Consider the following 19,429-nt stretch of genomic DNA (forward strand, 5'->3'; position numbering starts at 1 on the left):
ATTGGCGGGGAATCGATTACCAGTCAGTTTACCCGATTGTACCATTTTGCCGCGCTTTTGATGCCATTTGTAATACCTCGTAAATAGGCGCCAAACTGTGATTTCTAACCCCACGTGTTGCTTTCAAATATTAAATTATGTCAGCAAAACCTATGATATCTACAAATTTACCATGGTATACAAAAACATTTTTCTCATATGCATACTGAACGCGGTATTAAATATGATATTTATTTATAGGGTTGAAAAATATCGGCCGAAAAAATTGGATGATTTAATATCCCACGAAGATATCATCAAAACTAGTCGGTAACTCTGTTTATTTAACAATCTCATAAAATATATCTGTTTGTTAAATGTTAAAATGTTTGTTGCAGTAAATAAATTTATCAATGAAGATCAACTTCCTCATCTTCTCTTTTATGGACCTCCTGGTACTGGAAAAACTAGTACCATTCTTGCTTGTGCACGTAAATTGTACACAGCAGGACAGTTTAATTCAATGGTTTGTTTTTTATTTATATACTGTTTTTATTTTGCAAAAGTTATGTGTAAAAATATTTGTGTATGTAGGTATTAGAAATGAATGCTTCAGATGACAGAGGTATCGGCATAGTAAGAGGACAGATTCTTAATTTTGCAAGTACAGGTACATTGTACAAGTCTGGTTTTAAGTTGATTATCCTTGATGAAGCAGATGCCATGACTAATGATGCACAGAATGCTCTTAGGAGAAGTAAGTTTTTTTAAGAATTTCTTTCAGATACGAATATATCTTATTTAGAAATTGTATTTCAGTAATTGAAAAGTACACAGACAATGTTCGCTTTTGCATCATATGTAATTATCTCAGTAAAATTATCCCTGCTCTCCAATCACGGTGTACAAAGTTTAGGTTTGGACCACTTTCTTCAGATCAAATTTTACCAAGACTAGAAACAATTATTAAAGAAGAGAAGTAAGTACGTATTATTTATTGTGTGCATAGGTAACAACAATCTGTATATGCATGTTGTAGTTTAAATGTGTCTGAAGATGGAAAAGAAGCATTAATAGCACTAAGTGGAGGAGATATGAGGAAAGTTTTAAATGTTCTTCAAAGCACATGGCTTGCTTTTGGTACGGTCACAGAAGAAACTGTTTATACTTGTGTTGGACATCCTCTTCCAATAGATATAAAGAACATTGTAAACTGGTTATTGAATGAATCGTATGAATTATGTTATTGCAGTATCCTTTTTGTTTCATATGTATCAGAAATTATTTTGGAAGTTGTAGAAGTTTCTTTAACTTATGTTCATACAGAAATTCAAGACATAAAACTGAAGAAAGGACTGGCATTGCAAGATATATTAACACAACTTCATTTATTTGTAAATAAAAGTATGTTTTATATTTATTATAATATTAGAGAAGGTACAAAATGTGTAATCATTCCCTTTTAGTTGAGTTTCCAGATTCAATACTTATCGAACTGATAATTAAGCTGGCAGAAATAGAAAAAAGGGTAGCTATTGGTTGCAGTGAACCAGTACAATTAAATGCTCTCGTTTCAGCGTTCCAAAATGCTCGTAACATCGAAACTTCTTAGGATATTAGTTGAAGGTAATTTAAAATTTAAAAGTATTATATTTTGCTACGAATAACAAATTAATAAATAAATAATGGATACAACTATATTTGTATATGCCCTTTCACGTTCCATTGCATTTTTTTTTCTTTCAATATTTATAATAAATTGCGTTTTGTCGTGAGCCGTATCAACGTAACAAATCTCAACGAATAAGTTGTTAAAGTCTAAGTCGCAAACCAGTCGAGTCACCATGAATACAGGGGGGTCGTAAATTTTTATCTAGCCTTGTTCGTCTAATCTCGATACCGTTACGTGCGCGGAACAGTTATAGAAAATTCATCTACGAAATGATAAGTTTCTTTATGATAGACGTTGAATGTGCTCGAGTGTATTCAACACAATTACAGTGCGTCTGTGCTCGATCGTACAAGTGGAACAACGTCTGACAGTGGTCTGACAAATACCTCCCAATCAGCACGCGATCGTTCAAGCATCACGTCGACGAAAACATATCCAGATTCCAAACATGCAATGCTGCTATTTTCTGTGGCAGTGATGCTCACTGATTTTTATCGGTCACTATAGTAATTATTTAAATATAAATCATTCTAAACATAACCATTGTGATTATTATTTTGTTAAATACTTTTGTTTGATGAGATTTCATTTACTTTTAGCCTCAAATAGGAAGAGTAAGAAATGTATGGAAATTCAGAAGAGAATTAACACGGTAATAAATTAGGAAATTTGAGAGCTTGGGTTCTTAGGCGAGAGAGACCATATTTGGGAGTCTTAGGGCCACTGGTGATGGATCTATGAATATGAGGATAATCAAATGAGTACCACTGAATTGCAAGGCAGAAGACGTAGGTGGTTCTTACGTTTCACCTCACGTGCAGTAAATTTTCTTCAGAGTAACAATTGAAATTATATTTCAGTTTATCCCTGAAACTGTAACCCCTGTCTGATTGTTCCGACATCCAAGCTTACGGGAAGTAAAACAGTTTCCAGTACATACTATCGTCGTCATTAATGTCGCAGTAATGAAATGTTTCATCGCGTTTTAATTGTCCTCCCCGCTGGAAATATTTTACAACTTTTGTCGAAGCGTGCCACTCCTCTCGTTCAATTTCTCTGCGCTGTAATTTGAACGAGAACTTTCTCTGACTGTAGCCGATTATATAATTCGCGTAACAAGAATGTAATGAAATTAGACGAGCGATGTTAAATTTTTGATTTGGTAAAATAAAAATAATAGTAATTTACGTTAGTAGATTTACCGGCGTACTTTAATGCGTATTAATGTTACAGTTGCAAATGGAAAGGCTAAAACTGCTTACATACGTGTCTTTGAAGCAGTCGCTGTCGTACAACCTATGTCCAATCCCTGCAAGTGGAATAACCTGACACTAGTCCGGCATACCATTAACTCCCTCCGCATTTTTCTCATTCTATCATCGCTCTCTCTCACGACCAGGTAGACCCTTCAAATTCATTATATCTAAACTTCATTTCCGTCCATCTTTCTTAATTATTTTCTTCTTTGCCAGCAGAATTTTTTCATTTACTTCCATTCATGTGCGCATAAGGAGAGAGAAATTTCTGTATTATGCTAATACTTATAGAATATTCTTGTGACTAATGTACAAGGTAAAATATGTCACATTGGCGTAATTAGTTATCTAAGATGGGTCCACAGCCACAATTATGTATAACGAAATGTATAAAATATGAGGATTTTGAAATACCTACAAAAGGAAGATATGACGAAATTCTTGCACCCGCCACTAGATGGAGCACGTGAAATCAAATTTCTCGCTAGTGCTCGCCTTTACGTCTATTTTAACATGCAGGCTTTTTAGATCACAATTGCCTTCATATTTAATGCATTAGGTAGTTTTATCAATATACCTTTTCTCTTTTAAAATAGTAATGTTGAAAGCAAATTAAATTATTAATGTTAAGGTAGCAGATTACAATTATAATCTAAAGTAATTCCATGTACTATTTAGGTGTCAATGGACAGTCAATGGAGTTTCTGATTAGATGATAATTTCAAGCTGAATTGATTCTATTGATCCTGAATTGTTACATTCGTGTAGAAATAAAATGCAATTAACGTTGACACGTACGAATCTCTCTTCTTCGGGTACTCAGGTGGGATTTCCTGATCAAACACATGCATACAGAAAAAAAAGGAAAAAATTTGAATCTCTGGTAATTTGTATTTCACAGGTTCGCAGTTTTTCTCGTGCATTCAACTATTTTAGCAGGATGGGTGCACTCGAACGAGCATGGATTTATTGTGCGCCAGGAAAAACAAGCAGACTATAAAGTGTAACGCGTCGACAGTGGTATATCGGCGATTTTCGAAAATCCGTAACCCGTTTCCTGTTATATCCATTGACATAACCAGATAGGGATCAGATGACCTACTTCTAAAGGACACTCAAATTCCTAAACAATATTTTAGTACTTTTGATTTTACTGGTAAAGGTGCAGACAAAAATTTTCCGTCTGTATCATCTTATATTTTGAAAGATCGACTTGTTTTACACGGAGTGCCGTTCCAGGCCTCTGAATTGATAATTAAATAATACTTCGTGCTCGACATCAAACGAAACTTTCGGCTTAATAAGAACTTCCTTGGGTGTAGCGCTAGCACGTCGATTCTCTGAGTTATTTCAGCTTGAAAACTTGGCGCAGACATGCCCTTAACTTTCCGCTTCGAAATAACTAATTCAATTAGTATATCGGCACTGCTAGACTCAGGGTTAACTACATCTTTGCCAGTGTATCTAATCTTCGTGCTAACGTTAATTCTGCCATTGCTAATCTACTCTTGAGCCCAGCGCCAAGGGAACCACCTTGTTTATAACAAGCAAACGCTTTACATGAGTTTTTTCTGTCGTTTGTTTCAGAAGGCGCGTGGAACGAGAATTCATGGTCTCTCATGAGAAATCGGAGGAGCTGTGTATACGTGTTAAATGATGTATCGCCGAGGCTGGAACCAAGTACTCGGAGTCAGTCAAAAATCTCCCTCACAAAACCGATGATATTTCTCCTCGTTCCTGCGTAACGTGCAATAAACGTTTGAATAGATGAATACGAATGTTCATCGCGGTGCAAACTTTTGATGGAGTATTTGTCTGAGCATCGATCTACAACGCCGAGTAAATCCTTTCCATCCCTCTGTAAATGCTGTAACTAGAATTTTTATTGCGCAATCAACCCTGTTCGCTTCTACTAATAGTTGTAACACCAAATGGTTTTTAGAATGGTCCGGAAAAAATCTGCTGAGGACACTCTATGAAAAACCAGAGGCTGAATGCAGACATTTATAACTGAGAACCAAGACATTTATTTATTAAATTAAAAAGTGAACGCATATTCTAAGAATATAGAAGTTTACTCCATTTTTCAGCAACGGAATTACGAGCTCACGCATGAAAGGGTTTTTAAAATCATTCATGACACTCGAGGAAAGTTGCGCAACGGCAGAAGCATGATTGTAATGCTCATTAAAATTCAGGGTTGTGCTGAAAATAGTATCAAGATCGCGAGTCAGAGAAACCGTGGCAAGGACAGGATTCTCCAAGAGATGCGTGACAAGTTTCTTTCGGAAGCTTTACGTAGGCTTAGCCCTTTAACTATTAAAGGTGTACGAGCAAACTGCATCCATGTTTCGAAATACGCCAGAGAGAGTCCCGAAAATTTGACGCTTTAATTTGAAACATTCACGCACATTTTGTTCCGATCGATCGCGCCAGTTAGAAAGAGATCTCCCGCGTCTTTTGCGAACTTGATGCGTACTAAGGAATTCCGTAGTTTCAAGGAACTTCGATCTTCGGCTAATTATCAGGCAGCCCATTGTATCCTCTGCTTTGTATGTCAACGAGCCCTTCATTCTCGGGGTTCGATTGATTGGAAAACTGCTGGCTTCGTCCTTTCAAGCTCCTTTTTTTTCCTCACTCGTGTTCGCAACTTCGAGAAGCTTCTTACAGAAAAGGAAAGAATAGACTTGAGAAATACCATACTTTAATCACAAAAGGCTAACAAATCTTGGGATGTATTTATAATTCAAGAGAGCAAGTATCGTTACAACCTACAATCTTATTCCAATAAAGTGCAAAAAGTGTTAATGAAGCTATAATAACTTCCTGATGCCAAGCTTTTTTAGAACCAATAAAACAAGGATCAGATGTTCATTCAAGAAAGGCAGGTATCAGAGTTCCATCTAGGTTCGTGGAGTGCGCACTGCACGCTGAAATAGGTGTACCATGGTGCGGCTCGATGCTGATCGCGGAGCTTGACCTGGAGAGGGGAGCACGACGAAGTGGTGGAATCAGTGTTTGGAGGGGGTTGGCGTTGTCGTTAGTGCCGTAAGTCGCCGTTCAAGAGCCTAGGACCAATTTAAATGACTATCAGGTCTAACCGTACGGCTACCCTTCTTACGATTATCTGATGATTCACGTGATTCCTTATAGCAGAACAACTAATTCTTGATTTTATAGACTATTAGCACTGACGTGCAATTAGAGTTGCTTCGACGCGTACAGACATTTGGCTACGCCAGGCGGATACTTTTAATGGAGGCCCCTAAAAACACTGTCGCGTTTCAAGTGGCAGGCGCTCTGTCCCGAGAAATTTACTATCATTATGTGCTCTTCGAGCGGAGTTGTTTCGCATTGTCGCGAAATGATACACGTGTTTAGCTGTATGCGACTCATGTGGTCAATTGTAAGGAATGTAAGCTCTTAGGCTATCATTAGGCTTCAGTATTTGTTTTATTCTTATCTTATTTTACAGTAGGTTATAATTCTTTATTTTGTTTAAGATGCTTCAGGTTCTCCAGCTTTATTAAAATTGTCTAAACAACATTGAGGTTAAATAACATTGAGGCTAAACAACATTGAGAATATGGAAGTTCTAACAGATTGCAGGTTACAATTCTTTATTTTGTTTGGGATGCATCAGGTTCCCCAGCTTTACTAATACTGTCTAAACAATATTGAGGCTAAACAACATTGGGGATGTGGAAGTTCTAACAGATTGCAGGTTACAATTCTTTATTTTGTTTGGGATGCATCAGGTCCTCCAGCTTTACTAATACTGTCCAAACAATATTGAGGCTAAACAACATTGAGGATGTGGAAGTTTTAACAGATTGCAGATTACAATTTTTTATTTTGTTTGGGATGCATCAGGTCCTCCAGCTTTACTAATACTGTCTAAACAACATTGAGATTAAACAACATTGAGGATGTGGAAGTTCTAATAGATTGCAGGTTACAATTCCTTATTTTGTTTGGGATGCATCAGGTCCTCCAGCTTTACTAATACTGTCCAAACAATATTGAGGCTAAACAACATTGAGGATGTGGAAGTTCTAACAGATTGCAGATTACAATTTTTTATTTTGTTTGGGATGCATCAGGTCCTCCAGCTTTACTAATACTGTCTAAACAATATTGAGGCTAAACAACATTGAGGATGTGGAAGTTCTAACAGATTGCAGGTTACAATTTTTTATTTTGTTTGGGATGCATCAGGTCCTCCAGCTTTACTAATACTGTCTAAACAATATTGAGGCTAAACAGCATTGAGGATGTGGAAGTTCTAATATGAAATATGAGGTTATGTCTTTGATGCAGAACCTCATACTTTGAGTAGTCAATATGACCGTGGTCTCTACGGTTCTCCGTTCGATCTCATCGGGTCTTTGTCCACGATCCGTTTTTGGCCTGTAACATACGTAGCGAGGCTTTTTAGCCTTCATAAAGGAGTCTCGGGTGGCGTTCTCGCGTCTATTTCTAGAACGGCTTATTTATACGAGTAGCGTTTTGTTACAGCGCAGCAGCAATCACTTACCGCCGAGCAAAGGTAGGACCAGCTTTGCGGCTTGTTGTCTAACTAATTCAAGAGAAGCGAACAGCCGCGGGTCGTAATCGATAATTCCCGCTCGAATCGTTTAACGACGCTTTATCAACGTCGTTTTGAGATCGGTAATTGTTATCCTGTCTCGCTCTCTCTGCGTCGACCAGAGCCGGACGATTATTCTTCTTAATTAATTAGCGACGCTGGAAGAAAGCCGCGTCCCTCCAACCCTTGTGACGGAAATTTATGCGAGACAAAGTAATACGTGCTCGTGGCACGGATATCGGTATTCGGTCTCTTTTAATTATCTCTTCGCGCCTCTTCGGAGACGTCTAAAATTCCTGGCTGGAAACGGTCCATTTACGCGTGTATTTGATTGCAGGCCATTTGAAGAGCAGCATTCAAGGTAGCGAGAAACACAAGAAGGGGACAAGAGGCAGGGAAAGTAGGACGAGCATCTTCGAGTCTGTTTCCCTTCCGAGAACGTAATAGTCGATTTTCGTACTCGAAATAAAATGTTGCTAATAATTCAGCTGCACGACGAAACCGTTGCTTCCGTTAATCGTCCACTTTTCCCTGTTCCTCCTTTCTCAATAGTCTACCGGGGTAAGTAGAAATCTAGCGACTTTAACGTTATCATAACTTGAAATACAAAGTATTCTTCATAAAAATCATTCGTGCATCGAGGAATGCGACTCATGAATCACGTAATTTGCAGCTACATCCCGTGGTTCCGAGGTTGCTCGTGACGACACTGATCGAGGGGTTGAAGCTGGAGGGGATAGAGCAGCTGGGGTGGCTGGAGCTCGAATGCGAGCTCGTGGTACCTACACGCTGGGTCTGGGTTTGGCCGGGTCGCGGTGGCTCCTGCGCAGCGGTCCAAAGAGACGGAGAAGCGGAGACAGAGAGGCGGAAGTTGCGACGAGGCGAGGCGAGAAGAGCAGGCGAGGAAAAGCGAGGTAGCTGGCGAGCGAGCGAGCAAGCAAGCAAGCAAGCAGGTAGGCAGGCAAAGCCTTTAGGCAGGCAAGCAAGAGCAAGCACGACCACCGGGCTTGCGAGCCACCCCCCAGTCGCCACCCGCCACCCAAATCGTTTCCCCTACCCTATCCCCTTTCGTACACCCCTCTTCTCCGTGGTTCTTCGCACTCCTACTCGTTCTCCGGTGCTTTCAGCCGCCTTGTTCGTTCCTCTGGCTGGTTCATCTCGTCCAGTGCTCGCGACTACGAACGGAGTGTGGCTCGTCAGTTCCAGGATTCACACGCTACCAGTTTCCGTCACGCATCCTCTCGCCGCACCGAGGGACCTGTCTCGTGTAGTCGCGTTCTCGCCTCCCTCTGTGTTCTCTTCGTTGGCAAGCCAGAGACGGGGCCGGGGTGATCGTACGAACCAGCAGACGACAGAGAGGGGGCTCGTTCGTAACGCGGCACCCCGGGCTCCTCGGTTCCGTTGGCCAATCCGCGCCGTTCACGGGCAAAACAGATCCGCGTCTACGTGTACCGGGAATAGAACTTGGTGCCAAGTGACCGTAGCTTCCAGTGCGAGAGGCAAGATGACGATCGAGAGGGACTATCAACTGGACAAGAAGACCTGCCCTTCGTGATTTCACCGTGATACCAAGCGTGCACGTTGCGTCGGACGTCCACACGCGCGTCTACATCGGTTGCCAAGCCGGCTCGCAGCGGACCTTCGTACCTAGGCCGGTCGTTCAACGTGGCCGATCCTTGGACATGTAAGTACCCCTTCTAACTACCAAGCGATCCACCGAACTGTTTAGTCAAGTGTCTACACCTGCAGGACAAAGTCACAGTCGCGTTCCTTGCCTCCGACTCTTCTTGTTTTCTCGGTTCGATCGACTGGTCGTCCCAGGGGATCGGTTAAACGGAAAGCCAGGCGAAAATCGGTGAAAAGAGGTGGCGAGGGGTGTTGGAGCGATCGATCTGTTTGGCGGAAAGCGTGTGATACTGACAGAACTCGAACACGCGAGTAAACACTCGAAGCAACGTTCTCGTAGGAAAGCAACGTCGAATTGGAGATGGAATTTCGACGTAATCGCTCGATTTTGCTTCGACGAATGTGCGCGTGTGGGTGGGCGAGAAAAAGGGAGACTGTAACAACCAGTTGGTTCAAAGTACAGCGAAGATTGCGCAACTGCGAAGGATAAGGCCAAAGAAAGAAAAGATATTGGGCAAGATCCTACCGATAGAACTGTTGTATGTCCGCCATCGCGATTATCTTTCGTCACCGGTTTTTCGAACGCTTTGATGAGTGCTTTCTTTGACTCGCTTCCATTAGACGCGCGGACTGAAACCGTGCGAGCAGGGGAGAGACGGGAATCCTTTGGGTGTTGAACCGCGTCAACTTGTGCACGCGTTAAATGTGTATTTTGCGACGGTGAAATGATATTTCAAATTGAAATTCTACCTCTGGAATCATTAACTCACGTTATTTTTAAACGTTTAATTAACGCTGACGTGGAATGCAATTATCGTAGGATATATCATTTTTGGAATTTAATATTACACGATCAATTTTGAGTTGTCTGTTTCAACACTGATTTCTCTAAAGTGAGATCAGAATTGCGCTTTTATCCAGTTCTTTCGTTTTTGTTAATATCGTTTATTTTCTGATTTTTAGATGAATCTGAGTTCTTAACTTCTTCGATTCTTGTCGCTGCTTCGAGGTAACATTTTCCTGGAGATTAGTTTTCGTAACAAATGAACCCCATTGAGACACGTGTGTTTGTGGATCCGAGTAGAATGCAAACTGGACATGGATTTAAGGATACGAGGACACGTTCACGGTGACCGTAAAATTTGCAAGAGGGCCATTTTGCGCGACGTTTTATCTGGTCGACGCAGGAAACAGAGGCGCTGCTTTGTTACGGTTATCTGAAAATGGATTAGCCTAGCAAGGTACACGCGTGCGAGATTTTACGGGGCACATTTAACGCGTTCGCTGCTATGAGGGTCACTGGTGACCAGCATCGCAAATTTTATCCTACGGTTGCTAGAAAGTTTAACTTTATGACCATTTATAAAACGATGCTATAAGCGTATATATTTTAACGCGGATTTGCAAGGAAAGGCGGAACACGTGTGTACCTTTACATTCTCTAAAATATTCTTTCTTACATTGTCTCTCTATGTAATCTCTTTGTTACATTGTCTCCATCTACATTGTCTTTCTCAAGTCGGTGCATCTCAAGTTTATTTTAATACTGCACATGTATACATATTAATTTTAATACTGTACATGTATACATACTAATTTTGATACTGTACATGTATATATTAATTTTAATACTGTACATGTGTATATTAATTTTAATACTGTACATGTACATATTAATTTTAATACTACACATGTATATATTAATTTTAATACTGTACATGTATATATTAATTCTAATACTGTACATGTATACATATTAATTTTAATACTGTACATGTGTATATTAATTTTAATATTGTACATGTATATATTAATTCTAATACTGTACATGTATACATATTAATTTTAATACTGTACATGTATATATAATTTTAATACTGTACAAGTATATATTAATTTTAATACTGTACATGTATACATATTAATTTTAATACTACACATGTATATATTAATTTTAATACTGTACATATTAATACTGTGATGACAAAGATTCAAATCATTCTCATTTTGTTAATAGGCCATGGGCGTGACAAATTCTTTCATCAGTCTTCAAACTTTATACCCATCATTATCGACACAATTCATCTTCGCCAGCAGTGACAGTTTGCTAATATTTCCCAGCAAGATGTAGCGAATAGAAGGATTAAGAGAGTTTGGACAAAATATCTACAGATAGAAGAATCGCTGTTTTTTAGTCGCTTCGATTCATTGGTACAGGATCTACAAGGCTCGTAAACAGGGTCAAGATAGTATTTCATTCCCGCTTTCTATGGCTACTGTCGTTTTTAGCTACGTTTCCGATAACAATCCTACCGTGCCGCTCCGGCAGGGATATATTCGAATCGATTCAATGCCAGCCGGGCTTTCGTGTCGCCCTGGGGCATTTCGAATCAAGGATCCGGAATTAAATTCGACAAATGCGAGCGATCATTAGGGAATATACGCTTAGAAACGTGTAACTTGCTGCTACAAACTGGGCTAATACGTCTCCCTCACGTTGTTATTTGATCAATCCTAAATAATCATTATTTTTAATCTTGTTCATGTTCATTTCTTTGAACTGCTTCTTCAAGAACTCTTCTGTAGTTCTCAGACATCTTTCTATTAATCTTGATGGCTTCTATGTTGATTTATTTAAGTTAATTTTTATACAGAACCAATGTGTACAATAATTTATGTCTGATTTTACAAACTTGTCTTTTAGAATAAGTGTGCATTATACACTGCTAGGTTGTGACTTTTGTTATTTGATCAATTCTAAATAATCACTATTTTTAATCTTGATGTTCATTTTTTTGAACTGCTTCTTCAAGAACTTTTCTGTAGTTCTCAGACATCTTTCTGTTAATCTTGATGGCTTCTATCTTGATGTTTTTAAGTTGATTTTCATAAAGAACCAATGTGTACAATAATTTATGTCTGATTTTACAAACTTGTCTTTTAGAATATATTTGTATTATACATTACTAGGTTGTGACTTTCAGAAGTCTTCATATGTATATCTATTTAAAGCTTCATAGTGCAATGTTTTCTATTTCCACATCTTTTACTGAAGCCTTCAAACAACTGAATCTGCATAATGCAGAAACTTGTAATAACTTCTGATACTAAAATCCATGCACATTAATATTTTAAATACTCGTCAAAGCCGTGTAACAGATACCCAATACGCAAAGTGGAGTAAGACAAAAGTATCCAACAATGGAGCTGACAAAGAATATACGTATTCTGCACATCACATGAGACTTTGAAATATCGTATACTGTTTTATCAGTAAACACGTTACTGTTCAAATAGCTTTTTAATCCAACAATGTAGCAAAAGCGTTAATCCTATTCATTCCAGACACGTTTCGTCTGCTCGCTCAAGGATCAATGGATTTCCATCGAACTTCGTTCCAATGTTCCAAGCGTTCGGTCAGAGTAAACACTCTTTTTCATTGCTGTAATTAAGATATTTGTCCGCTGTGAATGTTCTTGGAAATATCTGGTCGTCGAATTACCACGGTAATTGGTGAATTATCAAATATTCACTTTTAACAGTGGAAAAGGGCCTTCAGTTATTACTGAATACATTGATGATGATATTTACTGTGTTAATATTATAATATCTTAATAATGTTACAATACAGTAGTGTACAGTAGCGTATGACAGCTAATATATTATAAGAAAATTTATAGTGATCAATGGCCACTGTACACTGCACAGTATGTCAGAAAACCTTTTAAATTTAAGGAAAACTAGCACCATCTATTAAAGCAATGTTATCTGAAAGTATACCTCTCCTACAAAACACAACAATTATTGGAATCGAGCAACGGATTGTAAACTTATAGCGTTTAACGCGACAGAACCTTTCGTCACCGTGTCACAAAATCACGGGCAAGCGCGACAAATTGCTCGCGTTGAATATTGCGAGATCTTATCAAAGCCAGAAACTGTACATTGGAATCAATTGTAACTAGTGACGAGACTCGGTGCTTCAAGTATGAACCTCGAACAAAGCGCCAAAGTGCTGCGTGGAAATCTCCAGGCTCTCCAAAATCAAAAAATTGCGATTCCAGAAGTCCCTCGAGAAGACGATGTTAATTCGCTTTTACGATTCTAAAGGAATTATACTTCGGGAATTCGTTCCACAGGGACAAAATGTTAATGGCGAATATTATCTGGGTGTTGTGGAACATTTGTGGAAGAGGATCGTTCGTGTGGGGCCCGAATATCGAGCTCCGGGAAGTTGGTTTCCGTTGCACGATAACGCACCATGTCAGAACTGTCTGTTCGTGAATTTTTGGCGAAGAAGTCTGTGTGCTCCATCCTCCAAATCCTGACTTATCTCCATATGACTTTCTTTTTGCAAAACTGAAGTTAGTTATAAAAGATTTCATGACACTGTTATACAAGTCCAAGCAGCTGTGACAAGGTTTGAAACGATTCCGCAACCCATAAAAAATCTATGTCAACGTTGTGTGAGCCCAGCGTATTGATTGAATGTTTGAGGTTCCTAATATTTTTTAATCTTAAGTCTAAACGGTATCCTTCGAAATCTCGCGGTGCTCCATCTTGGAATTGCTTTACGTGAATTCGCAAGAGTCGAGGAGGAGAATCGACGGGGAAAACGATCGATTCGTCGGAGAGTACGATTGCCTCGTAGCTCGGGTTCCTTGATTTTCCCATTTCCTTTGCGCCGTGTACGCAGCTCGTTGCACGGTTTATACCTGGCTTCGGTAATTGAGCGATTCGATGCTCGACGACCGATCGGTCAAACTTGTGCCATCGATGAGAAAGCTTCAAAGGCTTTCCCGGCGAATCTCTTATCTCGCCAAGTGGATGTCTTTACGGCTTCCCTTCTTATCCTAATCTTAGCCGAACCTATCGGGTCTCCCAGGACCTGCACGTTTCTTTCCCTCCCTTTCTTTTACTTCGCCTTGAGAAATGTCCATCAACGATTCCATTTTTATCGGCCACATCGGAACACCGGATGCGCTGGTCCCAAAGGAGGAAATTCTACTTTTTTGATTTTTGCTCGCTTGCGAATCGCTTTTCATGGAATATTCCACTGGGTGAGTTTCGATAATACAAAATTCTGATAATACCAAAATTGGGATACCAATTTTACTTTTTTTGATGCACGTTTTTTAAGGAACTCGGACTTAAAGCTTGCGGAAACTATAACGAGATTATAATGGATCATAATCTTGATGAACTTTATCTTGGAAGTCTTAAGGTCACTCAGAATTGGAGCAACATTATCAATGCAACACAGGAGCCTCTGATTCCTTGGATTCTGCAGCATTGTAACAAAATTGTAATGGATCATAATCTTAAGGGATGAAGTTTACTCTGAAAGTCTTAAGGTCACTCAAAATTGGAGCAACATTACCAATGTAACACAGAAGCCTATGATCTCCTCAGCAGAGATTGTAACAAAATTATAATCATTCTATCTATAATCTTAAGGGATGAATTTCACCGTGAGAGTCTTAAGGTCACTCAAAATTGGAGCAACATTACCAATGTAACACAGAAGCCTATCATCTCCTCCTCAGCAGACATTGTAACAAAATTGTGAACATTCTATCTATAATCTTAAGGGATGAATTTCACCCTGAGAGTCTTAAGGTCACTCAAAATTGGAGCAACATTACCAATGTAACACAGAAGCCTATGATCTCCTCCTCAGCAGAGATTGCAACAAAATTGTAATCATTCTATCTATAATCTTAAGGGATGAATTTCACCCTGAGAGTCTTAAGGTCACTCAATATTGGAGCAACATTACCAATGTAACACAGAAACCTATGATCTCCTCCTCAGCAGAAATTGTAACAAAATTGTAATCATTCTATCTATAATCTTAAGGGATGAATTTCACAACATGAACATTAACATTAACATTATCAAAGAGCCTGTAATTCCTTGGAGCACTGTAACAGAATTAATGGATAATCTTAAGGGATTTTTACCCATTAAAAATGGAAGCAATATTACCAATGTAACGCAGGGACCTCTGATCCCTTGGAACCTCGTTCACGTTGCGGAGCATCGATCGACAGATTCAAGAATGTTCGCGGCAACTGGCTAGAGCGTTTACTGGCCTCCACGGAAAATATATCGTCGAAGCTCCGCTGGGGTCAGTTACAACCGCGGCTTTAATGCTCGCGGTAAACGCGCAACAAGGGGATACACGTGTTCCACGTGTTCGCTCTGTAATTTTGAATCAGATTGAAACGTTATCGCTTGGGAAAAGTTTAATGAGAGTTACAAGACAGCGAGATATTTCTTGTAACATGTATCTTAATGTTTAACGAATGTATACTTAACTGATCTTGGTATCTTGGTATCTTTGTCAACGTGAGTATACTTCAAAGGAATTACAGGATTATTAAATGAATGCAGTATCAAATGAATGCACTGATGTACTGAATGGAAACTGGTATCTTGGTACCCGTGTATACCTTGTCAATTACACCTGAAAGAAACAAATCCTAAAATTATGAACTGAAGTATGGTGGAAATGAAAGAGTAAAAAAGAACAAGTAATTGTGTAGCATGTGATGGATAAAATTGGCGACTGGATTAGACTTCATAAAATCCAACAATGGCGCAGATTCCGAAACAATGGACTCTCAACCGCGGATCTTCGAATAATTCAAATGCAGCTTCGAATTAATTACAGGAAATGCTTCGTCGCTAGGATGCTCTCGTATGGAAGCTCTTGGTAAAAAGTTTTAATTGAAAAGCACCGGCTCGATGTTTAGGACGAATCGATCGCGAACACCTGCAAAGCTGCTGCATACCTGCCGCACTCGAAATAATTTCGTAATTAAGCACAGATTGCTCTGATTGTGTTGCTACTGTTCTGGTAAGACGCGGGGAGAAAGAGAACGGTGCAATCCGATTATTCTTACCCACTCCGGAGACTTCGGAAACAGATACAAATCGATGAGTCTTCGTGGTTCGTTTAACTCGAATGGGGAGGTCAGAGATGATTGCTTCCGAATACGTGTCATTAAACTGCTGTGAAATTATACATTGTGACTCTCGTTGCGTGCATTTTTACACCACGTGCACAATTCTTCTTCTTTGAGCAACTTCAACAGGGATGGAATTAACAATTTCTTAAGCAAGGTTAAAGTTAACAATTTTTTATGACTTCTATGTGTATATTAGCACTTGGCTGCTCAGATGAGATTATTGACATCATTATTTCAGGTTTATTTATATCAGCAAGGGATGAAGCTAACAACTGTCTGTGACTTCCATGACTTCTGTGTATATTAACACTTGGCTCAGGCAAGATCATTGACATCATCATTTCAGCAAGTTCAATCACATCAACAAGAGATGAAGCTAACAATTTTCTAAGACTTCTATATGTATATTAACCTCTGGCTGCTCAGACAAGATCATTGACATCATCATTTCAGCAAGTTCAATCACATCAGCAAGGGATGAAGCTAACAATTTTCTAAGTCTTCTATGACTTCCATATGTATATTAACCTCTGGCTGCTCAGACAAGATCATTGACATCATCATTTCAGCAAGTTTAATCACATCAGCAAGGGATGAAGCTAACAATTTTCTATGACGTCTGTGACTTCCATATGTATATTAACCTCTGGCTGCTCAGACAAGACCATTGACATCATCATTTCAGCAAGTTCAATCACATCAGCAAGAGATGAAGCTAACAATTTTCTATGACGTCTATGACTTCCATATGTATATTAACCTCTGGCTGCTCAGACAAGACCATTGACATCATCATTTCAGCAAGTTTAATCACATCAGCAAGACATGAAGCTAACAATTTTCTATGACTTCTATATGTATATTAACCTCTGGCTGCTCAGACAAGATCATTGACATCATCATTTCAACAAGTTCAATCACATCAGCAAGACATGAAGCTAACAATTTTCTATGACTTCCATATGTATATTAACCTCTGGCTGCTCAGACGAGATCATTAACACCTGGCTGCTCATACAACAAGCTCATCAAGTTTCCTTAAATTAATTCTTCAAAAATACAGCCAACTAGTTTGACAGTCACTAAGGTATTAATATCGTTAATTCTACATATGCACGCAGTCAGACTACACGTGTCGTCAAATCCTGAAGTGTGGCGGAGGCTCCTGCTGGACACGTCTCGAAACTGTTCGGTACACAACGGATCTCGTAGCTATGCGACGCTCTATTATCGCATGTATAATCGCCCAATCGACCGGCCGAATTCCCACAACAACCTGACCGTTTCGGCTGGATACGCGATTTAGACGTTTCCGATGCTTCCCGAATTATTGCCGTCACCGGATGCAACGTGACGGAACTGTTGTACAGAACTTTTCGGATGAGAAGCTTGCTGTGTCCAGACTGGGTTTGCGGCGAAGTGCACTTTAATCCTAATCTGACTTTCCAAAATTTAATTCATCAATTGTGGGTAGAGTGAGAAGATGACTTATGATCTTTTCAATGAACTTTTAGGATCTTGCTGATAGACCTTGCAGAGTTAGAGGACATTATGATCTGGTTTCTTAATATGGTCCTTGTGTGGGCTCTGACTTTTTGTCCCATGAACAAATGCAGTTATCCAGGTGTTCAATATCAGTTGTCTCCAATATTCATGACTCAGTCTTCATCTTCAGTGAACCATTATCTTCATCAGACTAATTCTCTGCATTCGTTTGGACCCTGCAAAAATAATATCATATGAGAAAACATTGTCAGAAGAAATTCAGTCAAAGAACAACATTCATATGCATTCATTTGGACCCCATAAAAATAATGTCATACAAAAAAACAATGTAAGAAGAAATTCAGTCAAAGAACACCATCAAAGAAGACCAAGTGCGTTACCAGTTCAGTTATAGATAAAAAGAAGAGGCGTGAATGGGTGATAAAAGAAGAATCCTCTCGATTACAGTTTCATATTGAATTTTTCATCGAGCAGTACGTGGACAGCCTCTTCATCGTAATTAGATGTTCGAGCCGGCCAGTGAATAACGATACCGCGAACTGCACAAGCTGGCTTTGCTTCCTGGCTCCTCCACCCTTCGTCACGCTTTCCTCGCTCTTTCCGTTTTATTTCTTTTCTTACGATATGCCAGACACAAAGTCCGCTCACGTTCCGCGAGCTCCGTGCGCGCGCACGCCCCGCGAACAGGTAACTCTCGAAGGAACTCCGGCAAAGTATCCTGTATTAAATTACAGACCAGGCGTAAATCTTCGCTGGGTATGTTCGTGCGAGATGGAAACTTTCTTATTTTTTTGTCCTTCCCTGTTTCTTCCTTTTCCATCAACTTTTTCGACCGGCTTTGTATAATGGACAACTGAGATCCTTGGATGTACTTAAGACTAGCTTATTAATTCTTATACTGTTATTGGTTCATTTTTTAATATTCTTTGTGTATGACCATTTCAACGCTTAAAATTGATGGCTCAGTAAGGGGATGAAAATCTGTTTCAAAGGTAATTGCATGTAACGAATGCGTCAAAGTTAGAACTAAGATTCCGTGTATAAAATTAGCGAAAGTTAGACAGGTTGCAAGACCTCAAAGTCCGGTCGAACAATATTCGTTCGAAAAACGAGGAAGAAGGTTGGAAGTTACCGAACTAGAGTACGTCGCGATCAAAGCTAAAGGTAGCTTTGTGGCGCGTTCGCCAGCCAGGATACGTGAACAGGAACAAAGGAGGTATCGCGACTACGGGAATTACGTACACACAGTGCGTCCGGATGGAAAAGAAAAGGCGACACGGTGGAATCCGAAGAGGATAAAATAGGAATTGTTGGGAACTTCACGGTTCGCCGCGGGCGCCCTCTGTATCGACGCTGTATCTTAAGTTCCTCTTCAATCGAACGGGAAACATCCCCCGTTATTATCCCGATTTCCAGTTTACGGAATTCGCGTATTCTCCGGAGTAAAGTGTACAGATGTTCAAATGATGGCTCATTAAAGAATATCTAAATCGTTCGATGTGTCGGATAACGAGGAACAAAGCTAACAATTTTAAGATACACGCTTTTTTCCTCCGAGGGATTCCCTTTGAACCTTTAATAAAATTGAAGTCCCGGAAACGATCTCATTAATCTTTTTAGCGACCTCGACCTCGTCAAAGCGTTTATTTATTTCCAGGAAAAAAGGAAGATTACGGATAGGGAAAAATGAAAATCCTCTTCGAAGGTGCTTTCAACGAAATTAGAATTTCAAAAATGTCAGGCTAAATCACCCTCTCGTGTGAGCCAACTTATTAATCTCTTTTTCTCCAGCTTTTGTCGGCCGACGCGTCTTCGACCCCCTTCCTTC

General features: G+C 39.6%; 1 protein-coding gene and 1 long non-coding RNA gene across 3 annotated transcripts; one reads left to right on the top strand and one right to left on the bottom strand.

Moving 5' to 3' along the window:
* The first annotated feature begins 6 nt into the window (after nt 1–6).
* RfC3 (replication factor C subunit RfC3) lies at nt 7–19,096 on the top strand. Of its 2 annotated transcripts, XM_076537401.1 has the most exons (22): nt 11–175; nt 241–305; nt 378–505; nt 574–736; nt 799–958; nt 1,019–1,230; nt 1,306–1,383; nt 1,446–1,605; nt 1,943–2,157; nt 2,251–2,439; nt 2,512–2,813; nt 2,885–3,466; nt 3,586–3,730; nt 3,809–3,927; nt 4,495–6,322; nt 6,411–8,056; nt 8,169–8,448; nt 8,623–9,179; nt 9,245–10,014; nt 10,085–10,362; nt 11,139–14,181; nt 14,262–19,096. In XM_076537401.1, exons 1-8 carry the CDS (start codon nt 138–140, stop codon nt 1,589–1,591), a joined length of 990 nt encoding a protein of 329 aa, XP_076393516.1. In that variant the 5' UTR covers nt 11–137; the 3' UTR covers nt 1,592–1,605; nt 1,943–2,157; nt 2,251–2,439; nt 2,512–2,813; nt 2,885–3,466; nt 3,586–3,730; nt 3,809–3,927; nt 4,495–6,322; nt 6,411–8,056; nt 8,169–8,448; nt 8,623–9,179; nt 9,245–10,014; nt 10,085–10,362; nt 11,139–14,181; nt 14,262–19,096. The 2 variants fall into 2 exon arrangements, with proteins under 2 accessions (XP_012154379.1, XP_076393516.1); XM_012298989.2 differs by lacking the exons at nt 1,943–2,157; nt 2,251–2,439; nt 2,512–2,813; ... (9 more) ...; nt 11,139–14,181; nt 14,262–19,096 and having other exon boundaries at nt 7–175; nt 1,019–1,383; nt 1,446–1,677.
* LOC143265425 (uncharacterized) lies at nt 1,367–5,821 on the bottom strand. Its single transcript, XR_013039965.1, has 2 exons — nt 5,683–5,821; nt 1,367–5,570 (listed from the first exon to the last, which is right to left on the bottom strand). It is a non-coding gene; the product is annotated as an uncharacterized LOC143265425 (long non-coding RNA).
* Nucleotides 19,097–19,429: the final 333 nt, after the last annotated feature.

The sequence above is a fragment of the Megachile rotundata genome, chromosome 11, assembly GCF_050947335.1.
Source record: "Megachile rotundata isolate GNS110a chromosome 11, iyMegRotu1, whole genome shotgun sequence".
Lineage (NCBI taxonomy): Eukaryota > Metazoa > Arthropoda > Insecta > Hymenoptera > Megachilidae > Megachile > Megachile rotundata.

Bases quoted from the DNA above. Each gene is read 5' to 3' on its own strand.
- RfC3 (XM_012298989.2), top strand. From the start codon at position 138: ATGTCAGCAAAACCTATGATATCTACAAATTTACCATG. The intron at 959-1,018 runs GTAAGTACGTAT...TGCATGTTGTAG, and splicing joins ACAATTATTAAAGAAGAGAA to TTTAAATGTGTCTGAAGATG. The intron at 1,384-1,445 runs GTATGTTTTATA...ATTCCCTTTTAG, and splicing joins TCATTTATTTGTAAATAAAA to TTGAGTTTCCAGATTCAATA.